The sequence below is a fragment of the Protomyctophum parallelum genome (genome assembly GCF_964188405.1).
Source record: "Protomyctophum parallelum genome assembly, chromosome: 20".
NCBI lineage: Eukaryota > Metazoa > Chordata > Actinopteri > Myctophiformes > Myctophidae > Protomyctophum > Protomyctophum parallelum.
Window position 1 is genome coordinate 25,054,670 of NC_139718.1, and position 20,782 is coordinate 25,075,451.

Below are 20,782 nucleotides of genomic sequence, written 5' to 3' on the forward strand. Positions count from 1 at the left end.
TCAACCAATCAGTGGAGCTCACAATGTTCAGGAGGAAGGAAGCCACACCAGCCATTCAATTTTTTATATGGACCTCATTGACTTAACACACCTTAATCTTCCACCTGCACAAGGCCGAAGGCCACCTCCACCTCTTTTACCACCTCCGTTACTCCAAATTCAAGGAGATGTACTAGGTCTGCGTCAGAACCAACAAAGATCTCAGAATCTCATTCATGACCAAATCACACAACTCAGAGAGAAACAGGAAAGAGACACATTGGAGCTCAAATATGCCATTGACACACTGTCTAACCGCATAACGCACCTCCATGATCAGGACAAAGGGGACATGAATATTGTTATTGACAAACAGTTTGATTACCACAGAACACAACTCAAAGTCATCACTGGCGTTCAGTGGCGCTTACAGAACCACCACCAGGAGCTTCTCAAAGAAGTAAACGCAATCACTACTCCTCTAATGAATTCAATAACCCACTTACAAATGGAGCTTTCACAATGTAGCAAAATGTTAAGGGACTTGTCTGTTGACATGACCACTCTCAAACAACAGTCACTACACACAGCTTCTGTGGTATCCTCCACTCTGCCACCCCCTGAAAAACAAGCCACCATACATACATACATTGTGAAATGTATGGTCAGAGCCCACATGCCACAGACCGTCAGACCACCAGTGGCCCACGGACCACCTGTTGAAAACCCCTCTAGCAAGTCGAACCTTGGGCTGGTGCATTCTGATGGAAGTGCACCCTGCTGTAAGAAAAAATCCCATCCCATTTTATTTCTTTACGAGGCGTTTTATGGTTTTCTTTTTTTAGCCAAGCCAATAAAACTCTCTCTCTCTCTCTCTCTCTGCCACCCCCTTAGGTCTTCAAGGGAGAGGAGGGCGTGTTCCAGATCTCTGGCCTCCAGGGAAACACTGACTACCGCTTCCGCGTGGGCGCCTGCCGCCGCTGCCAGGACACGTGCCAGGAGCTGTGCGGACCCCTGAGCCCCTCGTCCCTGTTCACGCTGCGTCGCCAGGAGAGCGCGTCGACGGGGGAGCTGTGCGCCGTGGGCGCCGGCAAAGGGGCGGCGGGCCTGATCTCGAGCGACGAGCGCTTCGCCGCGCTCATTGTGTGCGTGTTCGCAGGCTTCTCCATTCTCATCGCCTGCCTGCTGCAGTACTTCTTTATGAAGTGAGGGATTTCTTAAAAAAGAAAAATTACTATAGGATAGAAAGAGAAAACAAAAAAAACGCAGAGAGAGAATTTTATTAAACGTGAAAAGAAAAAAAGTTCTACGAAACAACGGAATGAAATCGCGACAAGACAACACTTGAGATGTACTTCTAACGCTACGTACGCATTGTAGTCCCAAGTATCGATTCAGGCTTTTCCTCGTCTCTACATCTTTTTTTCCTATCTCTCTCTCTCTCTCTCTCCGTTTCGGCCCATTTCTCTCTTCGTCTCTGTCACCTTTGTATGGTCTCTTTTTTGTATAAAGGATCCGTGTTGAGGGAAGCCTTGTCTTAGCCATACCTCGGTTTGTATAAAGGATCCATGTTGAGGGAAGCCTTGTCTTAGCCATACCTCGGTTTGTATAAAGGATCCATGTTGAGGGAAGCCTTGTCTTAGCCATACCTCGGTTTGGAAACATAATCAAGCCTTAAAATAGTTGTGAGCAAAACAGCTGCTCCTCAGACTGCATGTTTGTTTTTTTGCTTTTTTATTCTGTCTTTTAAAACACACACAAGAAAACCCAACATATTTGATTAGCGGAAGTGTATTTTTCTTGACAGTCATCGCCTCTTTTTATTTTTTTGATGTTTAAATAGCTTTTTTCTTTTTATTTGCAGCAGCAGTCTGTATTCATTCAGCCGTATTCCAATGTAGGCCTTCAAAGCTTTAGCCATATGTTATTTGGTTTGTTGCTTCTCTATACCAGCCGTAGGTCAGTTCATGCAATCTGCACCTGCTCTTGCACACAGACACACCATACAGTACATGCATACACCAAGGCGCATGTACAAAGACACACACATGCACACCTTTGTATACAAACACACATGCATACAACATGCAATGACAATGAGAAACGCATCTCTTAAGAAGTCGATCGCAGATCTCTTCAGCCTTTAACGATCTTTCATTTGTTCGTTCGTTCATTCATTCATTCATCTACCAAAGCGATGCAATCCATGCGTGGTGTAAGATGCTGCTATCCTGTGATTTTATTATATCTAAGAAAAGAATGGAAAACCAGTAATCTAATATATATACACAATATATAGATATATAAATATAGTATAACAAATATCTATGACGCTATAAAGGCGATGTAATATAAGTGATGATCAAGTAAGGGTTTAAAGGACAGTGTGAAAGGGTAGGAGATGTCGTCAACTTCAGGTGCTCACAATCCACAGCTTTGAGGTCATCTCAGCAGCCGTGGTTCATGATAGAAGAAGCCCTAAAACAGATCAGTAACTACAGACCCTCTACTGTTAACCATGTGAGGAGACTTGTTGGCTAAAACTGACTTTAGATCAGCTGTTGAATGGAAAACTCAGCTACTCCCTGTAAACGGGAAGCTAGGCTGGGGTTTTGGGGTTGGCTGCATCTTACATGGAAGAGGCCTAGCCATATGGCGTATGATTGGCTCTTAGCACCTATTGTTGCTCTCTGGGATAACTTCTTTCATGTTAGTACCATTGTACCGGCCTGTTTACCTGTAGCTTTTATTCACAGTGCGCTCACAGGCCCAGAGATGCCAACAGCTTGATAGCCGGGGCTGAGTTGCACCAGCTGAACATAACTGAGTTAGGGCATGCTAGAGGCTTAGTAACTACTAGTTAGTTTAGTTAAGTTTGTAACTAGTGAGTTACAAAATTCTGTTGCACCATGACTAGTTATAGCAATATTTGTGTATTTAGACGGAACAGCTCATATTAACAGGTTGACTGCGGATCATTTACGGCCGTCTTTCAGGCTAGACTGCCTATGTTTTAAGTTACCTTTGAACAGCCACTGCACCGACCGCTTTAAAACGGTGTAATCGCTTGTTGTAGTGTAGAAATGTATTCCATAGTGGCGACCACAACAACAGACCGGGAAGCGCACAGCTTCCTCCTCTGGCAGCTTCTCCATTGTAAACAATAGGGACTCAATTTCCCATAACCCTTTGCACACCGGAGCGACTTTTTGTGGTGACGTCATCAAAACGCGTCTCATATCCCATTCTGTCCGGTGGATTGCCCGTATGACTTAAAACTGATTAAAAACGTGGATTAAACAATGGAAACATAACTCGAGGCAACTCGCGAAACTCAGGAAAAGTGTTATACAATTAATTAACTCAAGCAACTCGTGTTTAGAAGTCAGTGTTTATGGACAATACAAGAGATAATGTATGGCTGAGTGGTCATTGTTTATAGATAAATCACCGACAGGCTGATTAACCACCGACGCAACAGCAGAGGTGGTTAATCATCCTGAAGGTGATTTATATATATAAACAATCACTCAGCCCTACATTATGCCCTTATTACACGGCTACTTAATACATAAATTAATAAATTGACCCACAACAAAACGAGCTGTATTTCCTTCCTTGGTAATGAAAGTATTCCCATAAGTGTCGCACTGGCCGCAGTGGCTGGCGTCTGCCCAGCTGCAACACAATCGGAAAACAAGGAAGTGAGTTGATCAAATAGAATCCATTTTTGGGTACTGCTTCGTCTATTTCTCGCTCAAATGTTTTCAAAAACATTTTTGAGAGCAATGTTTTGCTGTAAAAGACACTGTGTGTGTGTTTACATGGCTGTCATGTTGGAAACAGCAGTAAATCAGCGGAGCATAGCAGGTGCTCCGAGGGTTTGATTAGGCATCGGTCTGTTATAGAGCGGAGCGGTCATTATCCAGAAATAACAGATGGATGAATTTGGCGATTGACCAATCAGAATCAAGCATTCAACCAAGCCATGTAATAAATCAATGTAATGTAAATACACCGGATTCAGCAAATATGCTAATTTACATCCGCAGTCCCCAATTCAATTGAACATTGGTTTCACCTGTGGACACAGAGATACAGGCGCTAACTCACTCTTTTCAACGATAACTTCAACATCATCTTCCAGAGTTGTTCCATTAACTGTTTACTAACTGTCTACATTTGTTGTTGAAGTCAGAGTGGTCTGCCATTGTAGACCGCTCTGTAGACTTGCAACTACGTAGTCATTACTTATAAAGATACAAATAACTAATTTGAGTGGTGCAACAGCTCTAATTTTTGTAATGCACTTCTTTACAATATAACTAGGCTAAGTTTGAACTTAGTGTGAGGTGGTGCAACCGGCCCCTGCTGCAGGTGTTAGCTAGGAACGCGTTAGCCATTAGCAGCTAGCTTGAGCTTAACTCCCCCCGCTGGCTGGCCAGTAAGCCAGCCAAAACAGTAGGCTACTGAAGCTGTACTTTCTCCTGCCAGCTAGTCTGTGAATCAATACCCACGTCTAAAGACGTTCTCCTCTTCTCCTCCCTGTAATTATCTGTAATTTCCTTCTGATCTCACCTCTAACAGCTCGCTCTCTCTCTCTCTCTCTCTGTCTGTCTGTCTGTCTCTCTCTCTCTCCCCCCCTCCCTGCTCCAGGTCCATCCCTCCTATTCCTTTTCACCCAACTGCTCTCTCTCTCTCTCTCTCTCTAAAGGTGCTTTATTGACATGTAATCAGAGCGGTAGCGAGTCTGTACTCTCACCCCGGACAGACGTGTCTTCTGGGGACTTGAACTAATGTTCGACCGACCAAACTAGCCTTGGACTGAGCAGCCACAGAACACAGCAGCACGGAACAGGGCATTGTGACACTGACTCACGTAACAAACACAAACACACACAGACGTGCACTAACCGCCCGCACCCTGAACACCTTCATCCCAGCCCTCCCTAAAAAACAGCCAAGGTACCACCCAATGCACCCCCTGATTATCCAAAGAAGTCACCATGACCTTGCTTGCTTACTGCCTAACAAGTTCACGTGGAGAGTTGGAGAGGGGAGGGTAGAGGAGCACAAAGGCGGGGCTCCGTCTTTTAGCCCTGCCCCCCTCCCCTGCTTTGATTGGCAGCCTGTAATGTACCTCAGGGACAATGCCTTACAGGGAGATCCAATCCCATCATCCCCATTGCTGTCATCACCATCAGTCACCACTCACTACAGTGAACCCCCCCCCCACACACACACAGACAAACACACACACACACGCACGCCACTTTCTCTCTCTCTCTCTCTCTCTCTCTCTCGCTCCTCATCACTCTTTACTCTTCTCTTTTTCATTTCGATGCTGTATTGTCTTCTTTCTCAGCTGTGCCTTGCTATATATGTGTCAGTAAGCAAAGTGGTTTACTAGCTCAAAATACTTTTGCCAAAGTTAATGGGAAAGTTAAGGTAGAGTTCTTTTCTAGGTTTTATTTATACTATATATTTGCATACAGTACTTTACATGCCAATTACAGTGCAATCTTCATTTATTTATTGTTTAAAGATTAAGAGACAAGTGTAGTTATATACTAATTTTTTCCCCCTTGTAGCATGTTATTATTTTCTGTTATATTTTGTTTTTCTTTTCTTTTTCTTTTATATGGATGTATGTTAGATTGTGTGATTTAAGGCCAGCATTCCTTATGTCAGTAACCTTTAAGTATTTTTCTTACAGCTGTTGGGAACCTGTAGCTCGCCAGTCAGTCAAGTCAGTCAGTGCATTGCATTTATCAGTGCTGTTTTTTAGTTTTTGTTTTTAACTCAAAAACATGTAACCAAATGCCTTTATCTTATTTTATTTCATCTCCTGTCCTGGACGTGCACGTCATGCACAGCTGCGTGAGCAGCAGCTCTTGTAATGCTTAGAGAGACATGTAGCAAGCCAAGCCGCTCAGCTCAACGGGCATCAGTCATGGGATCTACGTAGCTGCCTTTGGCAATTCTTTTTTTTTTTTTTTGGCTGATTAGTGTTATGATGAAGCTTCTGATATCGTTTTACTGTTTTATTGCCAAAGTGCAGGCTTCTTTTGTCCGCTCAATGTTAACTTTTTCTTTTCTCAGTCGTCTACTCTAAAGGGTTCTGTGATGTTCTTCTGTAACGCCGCAGCATTACAATTATTATTATTGTTATTATTATTATTCTCTCAAAAAGGAAAAAACATTAACTTGATCTGTGATTATGCTTCTTTTCATATTATCTTTTATTATTTTATTGTTTTTGTTTTTCTGTTTTGTTTGTTTTGTAAAGCAAAATGTGCCATTTAAAAAAAATGTGTAGGCCATTTATGAGGAGAGTTTAATACAACCTGATTTCACACTGAAAGGTCAAAGAAAACCGGCAAAAACAATCAAATCACGATAATAAGGCAGATGACAATAATGACGATTCCTTGTTCCAGGCTAGTGCTGGTTTAGCAGTAGTGAGTATTTTGTGTCCAGTATTTTGCTAAGAGATGATATAAAGAGATATCTATAGAGCTATAGTATGAGATGGTAATAAGAGAATACATTATGACTAACAACAGTTGAAGCACTTTTTTTTCCTGAAGCCAAGCATTAGTCTTGATGAGGTTAATATTAATCTCCCTCCGTTTCCCAGACATTACTGCCGAGGCCGTCTGTTCCACTCAGTGGCATTACTCTGCCATTGGCAGCACTGTGACATTGGCATTATTAGGGGCCTGGTATGTGCTCCTAAAATGACACACTGTTCCCAGCATTAAAGAATAGTGAAATGAGAACCAGGACAGTGTGAACGAGATGTTTGCTCATGGCATGTCTACCCAGCCTGTTGCATGGTAGTTAACAAGCAGATATGAGTGTTATGTCCTGTTCTTCAGTCCCCGATGTTGTTAACCCTTCAACTCGTACGGTGTTGTGAGGGTAGCGAATCGGCCTTGCTTTTGGCCAAGGTCAGGCCAGTGATATATTTTATAATTAAAGTCCAATGAACGTCAGCCCCCCAGTGTTAGCCCAACGTTAGCCCCAGTGGCTATATATGTGGGCTGGGTACTCCCTCTGTGTTTTTTTACTATTCTTTTTTTTATTATTATTGTTATTATTTTAATCTAATGCTGGTGAGTCCATAGACCCTGCCCTCCCCCCTTACCAACGCTCCTGTTCATTGGTCGGGGCTGTTAAGAATGAAAGAAAAAAAAGAATCCCAGCAACCCCTGCATCTGTGCCTTCTGATTGGTTCTATTTTTTTCCTTTGATTTTTTTTTAAATTTTGTATGTTTTACAGAAAGTACAGATTTAGGCGAGAGATTGGCGATTTAACAAACAATACAGAGACTCACAGGTATTTAACTATTTTTTAAGTGAAATAAACAAAAAATAAACATATTTTTACCTCACGATTTAAAACAAACATTCCAATGTTGTCATGGTCTACGAATTGAAAAAAGAAAAAAGAAAAAAAAGAAAATCATGCATTTCTTCTTGTATTGTAAATGTTAGACAATTTCATATGCATTATATAAAAAACTGCCATATCAATTTTAATGTATAGATTTTTGCAAATACTACCCTATGTATGTAAGACGTAACTGTATCGGTAGCGTATATATAATATATTTATGCCCAATAAATGTTTTAATTTTTTCTGACTTTGACTGAAACGGTTTCTTTTATTTAGTGGATCAAACCAAATCACACTTTATGTATAGGGTTATTTGTTATGTTGTAACAAATGACAATTTTTTTTTTTTTAAGTTATTTTATGATTGTTTTTTGCGTTGGATATAAAAAAAATAGCAGATCTACAATCTCACTGCGCGTCACTTTGTGCCGCACTGCGAGCTTGTTATTTTTTATAAAAACTGCAAACATAACAACAATACAAACATTCAGGGTTTGTTCTTAATTGACATCATTTCACAGTAAAAAGAAAGCAGGTGAGTAGCTAAATGACCTACACACACCAAGGCAATTAGCCTACACCTGTGCACTCTAGGCTACTATGCTCTGCAAACAGCAGCAAACATTGTTAAATAAATAACTTTCCTCTTACAAATAAACATGTACACAAATTCACAAAGTTGTACAGAAAGTTAACTGAAATCAACACAACAACTTACGGCATTGCCTCTAAAATGCTTCCAAGTGGGTTAGATGGGATTCTAGGCTCACAGTTGTGATCTCTGTGCACTGCTGCATGAAAATGGTGCTGACAGGAAGTGACTCATTAAATACAAAGAGTTTTCAAAATAAAAGCGCTGGTAACCGCCTTCAAAATAAAGTACTCAAAGCCCTTCTAAGGTAAACAGAAATTCAACCACGTACCATGAATTAATATACAGAAAAATAGAACATTTGCCTTAAAGGCAACACAGTCATCAAATAAAAAGGCAATGCATTGCTCAAAACGGGAAAAGGGTATATTCTTCACCCCACCTTCAAGTCAGGAGGCCACAGCAGGTGGATTCAGATCTAAACCCTGTTCCTTGACCAAAACCTTTCTTCTTCAGATTTCAAAGTATTGGCCTTAAAAAAGTCTCATTGGCACAAACATCACCAAACACACTTTGTAATACCTAGCCTACTGTAAAATGGAACTCCTGGCCGCCTCACTATCTATACTTTTATAGATGTTCCTGGTGCCTCACTTCCTGGAACTATTGCTAACATGCTTTTTCCCCACAGCTCTCCCCATGATCAAACCTTGTCAACATAAAATTAATTACCATGGTTTAACTTTACTACACAAAACAAACCAATACCAGCTCAGTGGGCTTGTGGTTAAAGTGTCCGCCCTGAGACTGGGAGGTCGGGGTTCGATCCCCGGCCGGGTCATACCAAAGACTCTAAAAATGGGACCCAGTGCCTCCCTGCTTGACACTTGGCATCAAGGGTTGGATTGGGGGTAAGTCCCTGCGACATACTAGCGTCATGTCCAGGGGGTGTACTTGTACATCAAGCTGCCTCACGCTACAGAAACAGGAGATAGGCTCCTGCCCTATGGGCCTCATGGCTCGGCAAGGCTACTTACTTTACACAAAACAAAACATCTGTTCTGTACACTATACATTTCGGGGTTAAGTATTCAACCATATTTTAACCAATATATTCCCTTATCACCCAATATCTTGTAAATTGTTTCATTTTTATTTTAATACCAGGAAAGGAAATACTTCACACATTTATCTGGCAGTGTCACACAGGGAACAAAAAAACAAAACCTATACATTATACAATCAATGAGACAAAAGTCTGTGAGTGTGACATCTTCTTTATAGTTGGAGACATCACAGCAGCACCAGATCATTTGGAAACAGCATCAAGCAAGCCTAGCTGGTTCATGCATTTTGCCATCTGCTCGGCCTTGGCAGTGCACTCAGTGCTCGCACCGTCCCCATAAACGTCATGCTGTTTCATACTAGCAGTTCTATTGTTCAAAGAACAGTGTGGACCTGATCATCATAGCACCGATGTTGCCCTCTTCCCTAGTTGACTTTGCTCGGTGTTTGTAATGTACTTGTACTAGTTTGTGACCCCCGTGTGCATATAGTTATAAACTAGAAAAAGTCTCCAGGTTATCGTGGCCTCCTGGTGGCACTATAATAGGCCAATGTGAAAAGGGTGCCATTTCTTCTTACGCCTTTGATGGCAATTCGACATTCAAAGTAATGATTTGAGGCATTTTGTTAACAAAACGTGTTTTGCAAAACTCCACCTGCTGGTGGTACTATAACAGGCCAATGTGAAAAGGGTGGGATTTATACCTCTGCCTATAGTAGGAATGTGCATTTTCATGGAAATCGCACGCTGTGTTGCTGCACAGGTGTAGGGCATCCTGCTAATTGCCTTGGTGTGTGTAGGTCATTTAGCTACTCACCTGCTTTCTTTTTACTGTGAAATGAAATGATGTCAATTAAGAACAAACCCTGAATGTTTGTATTGTCGTTATGTTTGCAGTTTTCACCCATGTCATGAGGAAGAGCAACAGTAAATGGTCAAATCTTACTTCGTCTCTGTCTTCATTGGCTATGGTTTAACTCAGTGTTTAGTGACAGTTCTCTACACTGCATGAGAACACTACAATGACTTTATGGATTATTAGATTTTTGGAAAATTGAAGATCTACAATTTTTGGTTTGATTACTTTTTGAATACTTTACTCATGGAGACATTTAAAGGAACTTTGACTTAAAAAAGAGTTTGAACACCTTCATTTGTATTTTGAAATCTTGATTGTTCAATTTAATTGAATTATTGTTATATTGTTGTTACAGTATGCTGGTGGTGGCAGTGCAGATGAACCTCCTTCCTTTTCAACGCTATGGTGGAGTTGGGAATGGAGGTGGGTTGCTTGTTGTCAGAGTGTGTCAGAGGCAGTGATATTTAAAGGCGGATTGTGTTCGCCTCTCAAGCTGTAGATGACAACAGAGATCTTCCTTAATTATTGAACCTACCAGACAAGACTACGATCTTATGTGTATTACTGCACTGTCCTGATCTTGGTGCATAGAAGTCAATTAAGTGTGGTTCAAACAAACAGAGCATGCATTTGAAGAATTGCGGCTATTTATTTTATACTCTATTATCCTTACATGACTATACATAACCATTTTTCTAGTAAGGCTGTGCTTGTGTTGGTCTAGTTTGTTGGTCTGCAGGAAGCTTCTGTAACGGCCACTGTGAACAATGACCATGGTCTTCTAATTGGGAACATCATGTTCACATGGAGAGAGACAGACGGATGCAATCTGAGTGGTTTATGGTGCACTCTGTTATGAACCACATCACAGTCAACACAAACACATGTAGCAGCTAGGGAAGGGTTATTGAACTAATAGTAACAAACACACCAAATTATGGAAGAAGTTGCAAAGTCCGACTTAATCAGTACTGTGTTGCATGTACTGTATACTGTAGGCTATGGTGTGGGGAAAGTGTCATGTAATGAAAGTGTAAAAGCAACTCAAACTGAAGCCAACAAAACAAAAGCAGGCTGCCTGGACTGATTGGAGAGAGTGAGAGAACGTGTTGTTGAATAGACATTTTTGGATTCAGTCTCTTATAATCCTCTGACTGCCAATCTAACCAGACCACCAGAACAAACATGGGGCTAACAGCCACAAGCAGAGTGCTCTGTGTGAATGTGCGTGCATGCGTGCGTGTGTGCAAGTGCATAGACTACGTATTATTCTACTTGTGTGAACTGTCAAATGTTCCCAAAAGTAGAATTGTCTAAAAATAGACCATGAGGACAAGTTCCTGGTTCTCATCTTATTTTTAAAATAAAGTGTTGGTTCAGCTCTAAACGAATAATTAAAATGTTCACCTTGCAGCTTCCAAGTGAAGTGGGTGGTCTACTGTACTGTGGGTCGGGGTCTCAGGACCCCTTTGGGTCACGGACCACTTTTTATAAAAGTAAAGTAAAGTAAAAATCATGAATGAAAATAAATAAACAGGAAAAGAGGTTTAAGAAGTAGCGGAAATTGCAGATCTACAAGCATTTTCACTAGTTTGGGTCCCAGGCAAGCATCTCATTTCTCTTTGGGGTCTTGAGCTAAAACGTTTGGGAACCATCGGTCTAGTCTAGAGATATATCATAGCTAAAATTCATTAAAATGATGTGCCCTTTTAAAGTAAGTGATGTGGTCTATAATAACTTGGCTGCATGGATATTGAAGCCTCGCTGGCGTGTCTGATCTTATATGATGTGCCCTTTTACAGGGAGTGATTGAATGGGTCTACAAATACCTCCTCAACGTGGCTGGATATTGAAGCCTTCCTGTGTCTGTCTTCTCCCAAATTGACTTTTCTAAAGAAATATAAATCAGTCAGATCTCCGCCCTCTGGGACCTCTATGAGGATAGAGTTCTTCTCGTGATCTTTAATCAGATGGTACAGAAATTGCTTGTGCCCACAAAATATGATACCTCTTTATTTAATTTCAGATAAGAGATTATAATAGGAACAAAATAGCTATTTCTTAACTGATTTTAATGTCTTCGATATCAAAAAGCTGTTGTTTTGTTCCACATGAGATGCAGTGCACATCAATGAGTGTCTTGCACAAAATTCTGCATTATCATGCTGTGTTCAGGAGCTGGGATAGGGCTGGGAGAAGGAACCGGCTATACTGTAGATATTACAGAAGATATTTGGGAGGATATCAGGAAAATTATAATAAAAAAATCTGTAATCGAAGAAGGGCATTGCAACTAAAAATATTACAAAGAGAGCATTTAATCACCTGGTTGTCCCCCCACCTCCCTGTGCCTTAAATGTAAAATCAATAGGGCTAACCTTTGGTCCTGTCCTAATGTCCTATATGAAAAGCAGACCGTAAGTTGTTGTGCCCTGGAGTGCGTCATCTTAATGCTCATCATAAAAAACTTTTAATTGTAACTGCATTATGCTTAATTCCGTAAGTCATACAACTGTGTCGTGCAACGACATGCCAGATCTACAAGCTCTTTGTAGGTTGGCTATTTTCAGCATACGACATCAGCAATCTGCATTTGGTGTGTGCTGTTTTATATGGGGTGGTACAGGTAGGGTGTGTTGCTAAAGTCCAGATGTGATTGTTTTGTTTGTGGTGTGATAGACTCAAAATAATGTTTTTCCTTTTTCTCTGGTTGTGCTGAAGTGTGGTGTTATGTGTGTAAAATAAAATCAGTCTGTGCACATATGTTCACCTCCACCTGCATGGGGGTTTTATGATGGCTGGCATAAGTGTGTGCCTATTTGAGTGAAGAACAATGTAATCTGTTCCAAAAAGGAAATAGAAGACATGAAAAAGGTGTTTTTGTTCCCCTTGTTTATTTTGACACAGCTTCAAACCCATCATTAATAACAAACAAGATACGTTTTCGGCTTTTCTACGCAGGGAAGAAGGAATATATGGAAAAAATAAACATCATAGGAATCCCATCACATAGGTTGCCTGTGTATAACATTATGAAGCATTTATGTACAGGTTAAGGCAAGCATACAGTAACACCAGGCTAGGAAACATAACTTTTGTTGTCTACCAGCCTATAGGCTACTTCAAAATGAGCCAAACTGTTGTTTAAATATGTACTTAAAAATGATGGCTGGATAGCACAGAAAACTTGGCCACGCCGTGGCCAAACATTAGTAAGCATTTGACTGATATGATGGATAGCATTAATTATCCACCCTGCATAACAGTTACAAGATATTGTAGATTGGCTATTTTTGTGAGGTTGGATGCAAACGAAAAATCACTATGGAATTGCACAGTGCCAACTAGGTATAACTTGTGCCAACACTTGCTTGCGACTTTTAATAGGATCTCTGAAGGAGAGCTTGGAGCCAGATGATCAGTTTGTATTATGGCTCTAAGTAATTTTGCCTGAATATTGTGAACTTGAGGTAAAGCCTACAGTAAATGCCAGTGAGGAGGAGTGCATCCCTTGGATATAGCTATGGTTGTAGTTTTGTATACCCTTACAGGTATTAGCCTTCAAACCATTACCTATATGTTTAGCCAACAGGTATACTATAGTTCCAGTGATTCATGGTGTGCATATTGTTTTATATTTGTTTACACCTATAGCAATGTTTTTAAGAGCATTGTTTCATGTGGACAGTGCAGGAGATTTAGAAAGCTGGACACTTGCAAAATACAATACATTAATTTTGGCAAGAAATCAGTTGGCTAATTAAAGTATGTGTCTCCCAAAGACATCCGATTCCATCAACCAAAGGCCTGCAGTATAAATGACATACATCAAGTTTTGAAATGTACCACAATTTGTTCACAATGTTCAAGTTATAAATATCTGACTTTGGAACATTTCAATTAAAATATTCTTCATTTCAGTAGATGCACAGCAAAAGCCATGTTGGGCAGAGAACTCACAGCATGGACAAGAAAACTAAACATTCATAAGATGGCTAAAGAAAGGGATTCTTTCTCACACTCTATTTCACCATTTATACAGGGGAGTGTCTCCCATGCATAAATACATTCATTTATACAGGGGAGTGTCTCCCATGCATAAATACATTCATTTATACAGGGGAGTGTCTCCCATGCATAAATACATTCATTTATACAGGGGAGTGTCTCCCATGCATAAATACATTCATTTATACAGGGGAGTGTCTCACATGCATAAATACATTCATTTATACAGGGGAGTGTCTCCCATGCATAAATACATTCATTTATACAGGGGAGTGTCTCCCATGTATAAATACATTCATTTATACAGGGGAGTGTCTCCCATGCATAAATACATTCATTTATACAGGGGAGTGTCTCCCATGCATAAATACATTCATTTATACAGGGGACTGTCTCCAATGCATAAATACATTCATTTATACAGGGGAGTGTCTCCCATGCATAAATACATTCATTTATACAGGGGAGTGTCTCCCATGCATAAATACATTCATTTATACAGGGGAGTGTCTCCCATGCATAAATACATTCATTTATACAGGGGAGTGTCTCCCATGCATAAATACATTCATTTATACAGGGGACTGTCTCCAATGCATAAATACATTCATTTATACAGGGGAGTGTCTCCCATGCATAAATACATTCATTTATACAGGGGAGTGTCTCCAATGCATAAATACATTCATTTATACAGGGGAGTGTCTCCCATGCATAAATATATTCATTTATACAGGGGAGTGTCTCCCATGCATAAATACATTCATTTATACAGGGGAGTGTCTCCCATGCATAAATACATTCATTTATACAGGGGAGTGTCTCCCATGCATAAATACATTATTAACACAAAGTAGAGTCACTCTCTGCCACAGATAATACATTCTCAAAACAAAGTAATCTGTCTCCTACAAATAAATACATTGTTAATGCACAACATACGTACTGTACACACAGACGCACGCACGCACGCACAGCCACACAGCCACACACACACACACACACACACACACACACACTGCACCTCTGCCCCTCAATGGAGTACAGAGCAGTGTCACAAGTTCTACAGTGCTTTCTTTGTCATCCAGAATGATGTACATTATAAGGCAATAATAAGGAGTGTGTGTGTGTGTGTGTGTGTGTGTGTGTGTGTGTGTGTGTGTGTGTGGTGTGTGTGTGTGTGTGTGTGTGTGTGTGTGTGTGTGTGTGTGTGTGTGTGTGTGTGTGCGTGTGCATGTGCGTGTGTGTGTGTGGTTACTGTAAGCCTATACATTTAAATTGAATTTGTGCGTGTATTTCAGGCTACATTGATTTATAAAAATGCATACCATTATTCAAATGCTGTTGGAGGTGTTTGCTATTTGTTTGCTGACAGCACAAAAATGAACCTATAGCTGTTCATTTAAGGTCAGAAGCAAACACTTCTCAACACTTTTGGTGTACAGTGTGTGGAAAAAAGAATGGTGTGCTTTGCGCTGTCAGTTTTATGTACAAACTAAAAAGTAGGCACGTGTTCAAATGTCCATGATATGGCTATACTGACAGACTTTGGGGCTCAATTTCCGCGACACTGTCAAATTGAGCGTCTCTGACGGCTACTATACTACAGACTGACGGTGGACTCCGTCCATTGCGAGCCATCTCCTTTGACGGTGCTCGCCGTGCGCCCTCGGACCGGCTGGCCGTCTGTCAGGCCGAACAGGCGCGCCGCGGCGCTCCGGTACTTCCAGGACATGGTGTTGTAGAGGATGGGGTTGATGGCGGCGCTCAGGTAGAACAGAACCACGGACACCAGGCTGCAGTACTCTGACAGCACGGAGAGCAGCGGGGACGGCGCGTCCAGCGAACGGAACTGCAGGTAGCGGCCCACGTGGAACGGCAGCCAGCACAGAACGAACGCCAACACCACCACGACTGGAGAGAGAGAGGGGGGGGGGGGGATCATTAATGTTAAGTGTGGCGTTTTGATTGGATGAAGTTGACAAAAATGTAGTTAATTTATAGGCCTCGAACTTAATTGAACTCACCTTATCTGAATAACCTGTCAGAGATGTGTATCGAGTCTGACAAACTCGATAAAAGAAATCTCAAGACGCTGATAGTCTTTGTCCAAGACCAATAGGCTAACCCTATACGATATTGTCTGATGAGGAATGGAATATTCGGTGATGCCCGTTAATTTGGTGCTTCATCATACTATTTTACCATGCCTCATTAGTAACAAACTAAAACGCCTTTTCTAAATTATTATTATGATTATAATTATTTATGCTTCAATCATCCACTACCATGCCTGAATAATCAGCGATGTGCATTTTATCCCTGTGTCCAACCGTGCGTAATGTGTGCGTAAAAAGCGAGGGTTTTTGTTTTGTTCCAAATCAAACATAATTAAACCAGGTAGCATGGTTTGATGAGAGTCATTGACACTGGCTGCAATTTGGCTCAAGAGGAGCCGAAAGTCACCAAAGAAATGTTTGTGAATGATTATTTACCCAACATCTTGATGGTCTGTCTGTTGCTCTTGTCGCGGTGAGCCACGCAGGACCTGATGTTGGTCTCGCGGTGTCTCTGCCAGAGACGGCGGCCTATGAGACTGTAGAGCACCGTCAGACAGAACACCGGCATGAAGAAGAACACGGAGCTCAGCCACACCATGGCGCCCATCAGCCCCGACTCCACGGCGTAGTGCGTCATCTTACACTCCCTGGTGTCTTCGATCTCCGCCGAATAATAGCCTGCACCGGACCCGTTATTAACCCCCGAGCTGCTGTTAATCTGCGGCGGCGGTCCCACGGGGTCCTGCTCTACTCCTACCAATACAAATACGGGCCCGGCGCTCAGCAGAGAGACCACCCACAGCAGAAAGATGAGGACTCGCACGCGCTTCTTGGTGACCAGGGCCTTGGCCTTCAGCGGGAAGCAGATGGCCAGGTAGCGCTCCACCGACAGCGCGGTGATGCTCAGGATGGTCGAGTAGGTGCACGACTCGGAGACGAACTGGAAGAGCTTGCAGAGCGCGTCGCCGAAGCGCCACGGCCTGTACCTCCACATGCGGTAGAGGTCCGGCGGCATGCACAGGAAGATGAGCAGGTCGGACACGGCCATGCTGCACAGGTACAGGTTGGTGGTGGTGCGCATGTCGCGGTACTTGCTGACCACCAGGATGGTCATGACGTTCCCGGACACCCCGACCAGAAAGAGCAGCGTGCACGCGACGGTGATGGCCGCGAGGAGTGGGATGGAGTAGTAGCTGAGCGGAGGGACCTCCGGTTCCCCGTACGTCCACGTGGCGTTGTTCTGTAGGGTCTCCTCCTCCCAGCTGCAGTTAACGGAGACTAGGCACTCCGAGCGGTTGGACCAAGGGGGCATGCTGTCTGTCGTCGCACCTTCATCCGCGGGGCCACGGCTGGCCCTGGACAGTGTAAGGCACCCCGGCCGGGTCTGTCTGCTCCTCACGCCATCTATCACCCTCTTAAGCTTCCATACATCACCATGCTCTCGACAGAGCGCTGAAGCGCAACGGTTGCCACGCCGTGCGTAAAAGATGCTGATAGAACTTTGCGTAACCTCGAGTATTGATGGAGAAGAAGAATAAGCAAAATGCAACCTTGAGTAGAGGACTCTGAAAAGGTCATGCAATACTCCACTGGCATATGTAGTCTTCCCCAGAGCCTGACTGTCATAAACAATAGTCTATTTTAATTAAAACCCTGTTCGAAGCATCCGCTTGACGCGGACCGCGAGGGCAGCGCAGTGCTCGTTGTAAATGCACTTGTCCTAGAGTAGGCTACGCGTATATTGTTTAACAATTAGCAATAAAGATAGACATCATGTTAAAAAGCTTTCAGGTCAGCCGAAATTTGCGCAGAGGCGTATATTCCAATTTAAACAAATCAACAACAAAGCGCAGGCATCCGTTGGGCTTCCTCTAAAAAGTATAATGTCCGATGGTAAAAATTTAGACCAGAGACATATTGTATCCAGCATCTTCGATGTTTGTCAGAGCCATAGTACAGTGGTTGGTTTTTAAAGAAATCTGTTAGAATTTTCACGCGCAATGTCCGATATCATGGTGTTCTCTCTCCAGCAGCAGCAGAGCGCGCAACTCCTTTGCGCGTCAGACAAAAACAAAGCGGGTAACCAGAGATGAGTGGCAACCCAGCAGCATGTGACGGCGGTGAGTCAGACAGGCTTGTAATGTAGTAATGCGCCAGCCGAGCCGACGTAAACATGTAAACAAAGACCAGCCCATGCAGGCCATGCGTAAAAACAATGTGCCAGGGGGTGGGAATTTGGATAGGAACCAACTTCTTCAGTCAAGTCCAAAGCTAAAGGTGTGCGTGCAGTCAATAGAACCAGCTGGGATGTGTATACACGCATTACGCATACAGCTATGGTTTATAGTGATGCTGCAGCTGTAGTGGGTTTGTGGGTGAGGTGGGGGTCTCTAGGGAGGTTGGTGCTGCAACGCCACCTGCAGGTGATGGATTTGTGCGTGTGTATGCGTGTGCGCACTGTGTGCGTGCGTGCGCGCGTGTGTGTGTGTGTGTGTGTGTGTGTGTGTGCGCGCGCGCGTGTGTGAGTGAGTGAGTGAGTGAGTGAGTGATTGAGTGAAAGAGAGAGAGAGAGAGAGAGAGAGAGAGAGAGAGAGAGAGAGAGACAAAAAAAATAAACTAAAGAAAAAGATAAATACATATTGGAACGAACTCACACAATCACAACACAAACTAGAAACATATTTGGCTCTAAACAGACAGTATACTGTGGCAGACTACCTAAACACAGCAACACTTGTAAAATGTCATGCCAATAAAGCCTGTTGAATTTAATTGAATTGACTTGAGAGAGAGAGAGAGAGAGAGAGAGGGGGGGGGGGGGAGGGAGAGAGAGGTCTGTCTGTGTGTGTTTGTTTGCACGCGTGTGCAGATGCGCACCAACAAGGGATCTAGCTATTACATTCAGGGTTCAGACACTCACTTTCCAAGGACCAGGAATAAATTGCCAGTTACAATAAAAGTCCATTTTAGTGTGAAAAGAAAGGCAATCACAGAAACAGCACTGTCAGCCAGCCAAAGGTTTTCAAGGCTTCAAGTGTAATCTAGACCTGCATTTATTTGACCACTTTCCCGTTCATTTTAACCTTCCTGGAGGCTACTGGTGATTGGACTTATAATATTATTATATTCATACCAGTCACAGAAAAGTGATTTTCAGTTATCAGTATGAAAATCTATTATAGCAACTCTTGCTCACAGATTCATTAGATGAAGTAGAAATTATTGCTATATAGGTAGCCCTAAAGTCTAAACTTTCAGTCACAGGGAACTTCAAACTTAATTGCCTGCCTCACAATACCTTTTGTTATTGGTTAAACTTCCATGTGGTCCTAATGTATTAACGGTCAGAACGTATTCATTTTAACATCTGGCCATTTGTTCATGTTTACCAAGAGATGTTATTCTGACCATTGAATCATCCTGAGAGAGAGAAAGAGAGAGAGAGAGAGAGATAGAGAGAGAGAGAGAGAGAGAGAGAGAGAGAGAGAGAGAGAGAGAGATGGTGTGTCAGGAACAGGACATCCAATGGATAATACAACCACCATATAGACTGCCAATCCTAGAGGGCGGAGAGAACACAAGGTGCATTCAGGCCAATTGCTTCATTCACATCCCCTGTCTGTCTGAGAGATCACCTTACACTGCATCAGGTACGTAGTGCCTGTGGCTCTGTGTGTGTGTGTGTGTGTGTGTGTGTGTGTGTGTGTGTGTGTGTGTGTGTGTGTGTGTGTGTGTGTGTGTGTGTGTGTGTGTGTGTGTGTGTGTGTGTGTGTGTGTGTGTGTGTGTGTGTGTGTGTGTGTGTGTGTGTGTGTGTGTGTGTGTGTGTGTGTGTGTATAACTGCACTGTCTGCACATGAGAGAGAGAGAGAGAGTTGGATGGATTGCAAGAAAACACTCGGCATGTGCAAACAACAACCGGCAGTTCTGCAAACATAATGCTAATGTTGTCTCCAGTACAAAGTGCGTGACATCATGTTTACGACCACTGAATCCCTCTCACACAGTGACAGGACAGACAGCTCAGGGCACAGTGCTGTCAGACCATTCAGTTGCCGATCAGTCTGTCTGGTAACATTTTTTCACTGCATCAGGTATGTAACCCATCTTGTGTGCCACGCTGTTGTATTTATAGGCCTACTATACTATACTATACTATATACTACTGTACTGTACTGTACTGTACTGTACTGTACTGTACTGTACTGTACTGTACTGTACTGTACTGTACTGTACTGTACTGTACTGTACTGTACTGTACTGTACTGTACTGTACTGTGTGTGTGTGTGTGTGTGTGTGTGTGTGTGTGTGTGTGTGTGTGTGTGTGTGTGTGTGTGTGTGTGTGTGTGTGTGTGTGTGTGTGTGTGTGTGTGTGTGTGTGTGTGTGTGTGTGTGTGTGAGACTGTGTGTGTGTGTGTGTGTGTGTTGGTGGGGGGTGTGTGTGTTTGAATACTCATATGTTTGATATTTTAACCACTTAAACCCCTGTAGACTTAATAAACTGCACAGTTGGCTTTTTCCCTGTGTACACTAAATCTCTCTGCCAATAGAAGATCAATCTATAAAGCTCTCAATGCTTCACTATGGGACGTTGTGAGCTTGTATATTGGATATGTTTTGGCTATGTTTCCCCCAAAACATGGATGCTGGGGGTTCAAGTATAGTCTAATTGCTTCAGTTAATCCTCTTCTGCAATGATATGAATCTGCTTTCTTCTTCTTCTTCTTCTTCTTCTTCTTCTTCTTCTTCTTCTTCTTCTTCAGTTACAAACAGAATGGGAAAACTGAAAGTACAAGCTCTTTCCAGAACATGAGAAT

At 42.5% G+C, this 20,782-nt stretch overlaps 2 protein-coding genes and 1 long non-coding RNA gene across 4 annotated transcripts in view; 1 reads left to right on the forward strand and 2 right to left on the reverse strand.

Moving 5' to 3' along the window:
- The window catches only part of fndc3ba (fibronectin type III domain containing 3Ba), a 151,318-nt gene extending 147,870 nt beyond the window's left edge, over positions 1 to 3,448 (forward strand). For both annotated transcript variants that reach the window (XM_083792680.1, XM_083792681.1), the window contains exon 27: positions 874 to 3,448. In XM_083792680.1, coding sequence (XP_083648806.1) covers positions 874 to 1,188 — 315 coding nt within the window. In that variant the 3' untranslated portion in view covers positions 1,189 to 3,448. The remainder of the gene's footprint in view (positions 1 to 873) is intronic.
- Positions 1,413 to 7,654, reverse strand: LOC310878370. Its single transcript, XR_014570896.1, has 2 exons — positions 3,510 to 7,654; positions 1,413 to 3,184 (listed from the first exon to the last, which is right to left on the reverse strand). It is a non-coding gene; the product is annotated as an uncharacterized lncRNA (long non-coding RNA).
- A 7,855-nt stretch (positions 7,655 to 15,509) lies between these two features.
- Positions 15,510 to 17,278, reverse strand: ghsra (growth hormone secretagogue receptor a; the record flags this gene model as incomplete). Its single annotated transcript, XM_083791982.1, has 2 exons — positions 15,510 to 15,820; positions 16,402 to 17,278. The coding sequence occupies 2 exons, from the start codon at positions 17,276 to 17,278 to the stop codon at positions 15,510 to 15,512; spliced, it is 1,188 nt and encodes a 395-aa protein (XP_083648108.1).
- Positions 17,279 to 20,782: the final 3,504 nt, after the last annotated feature.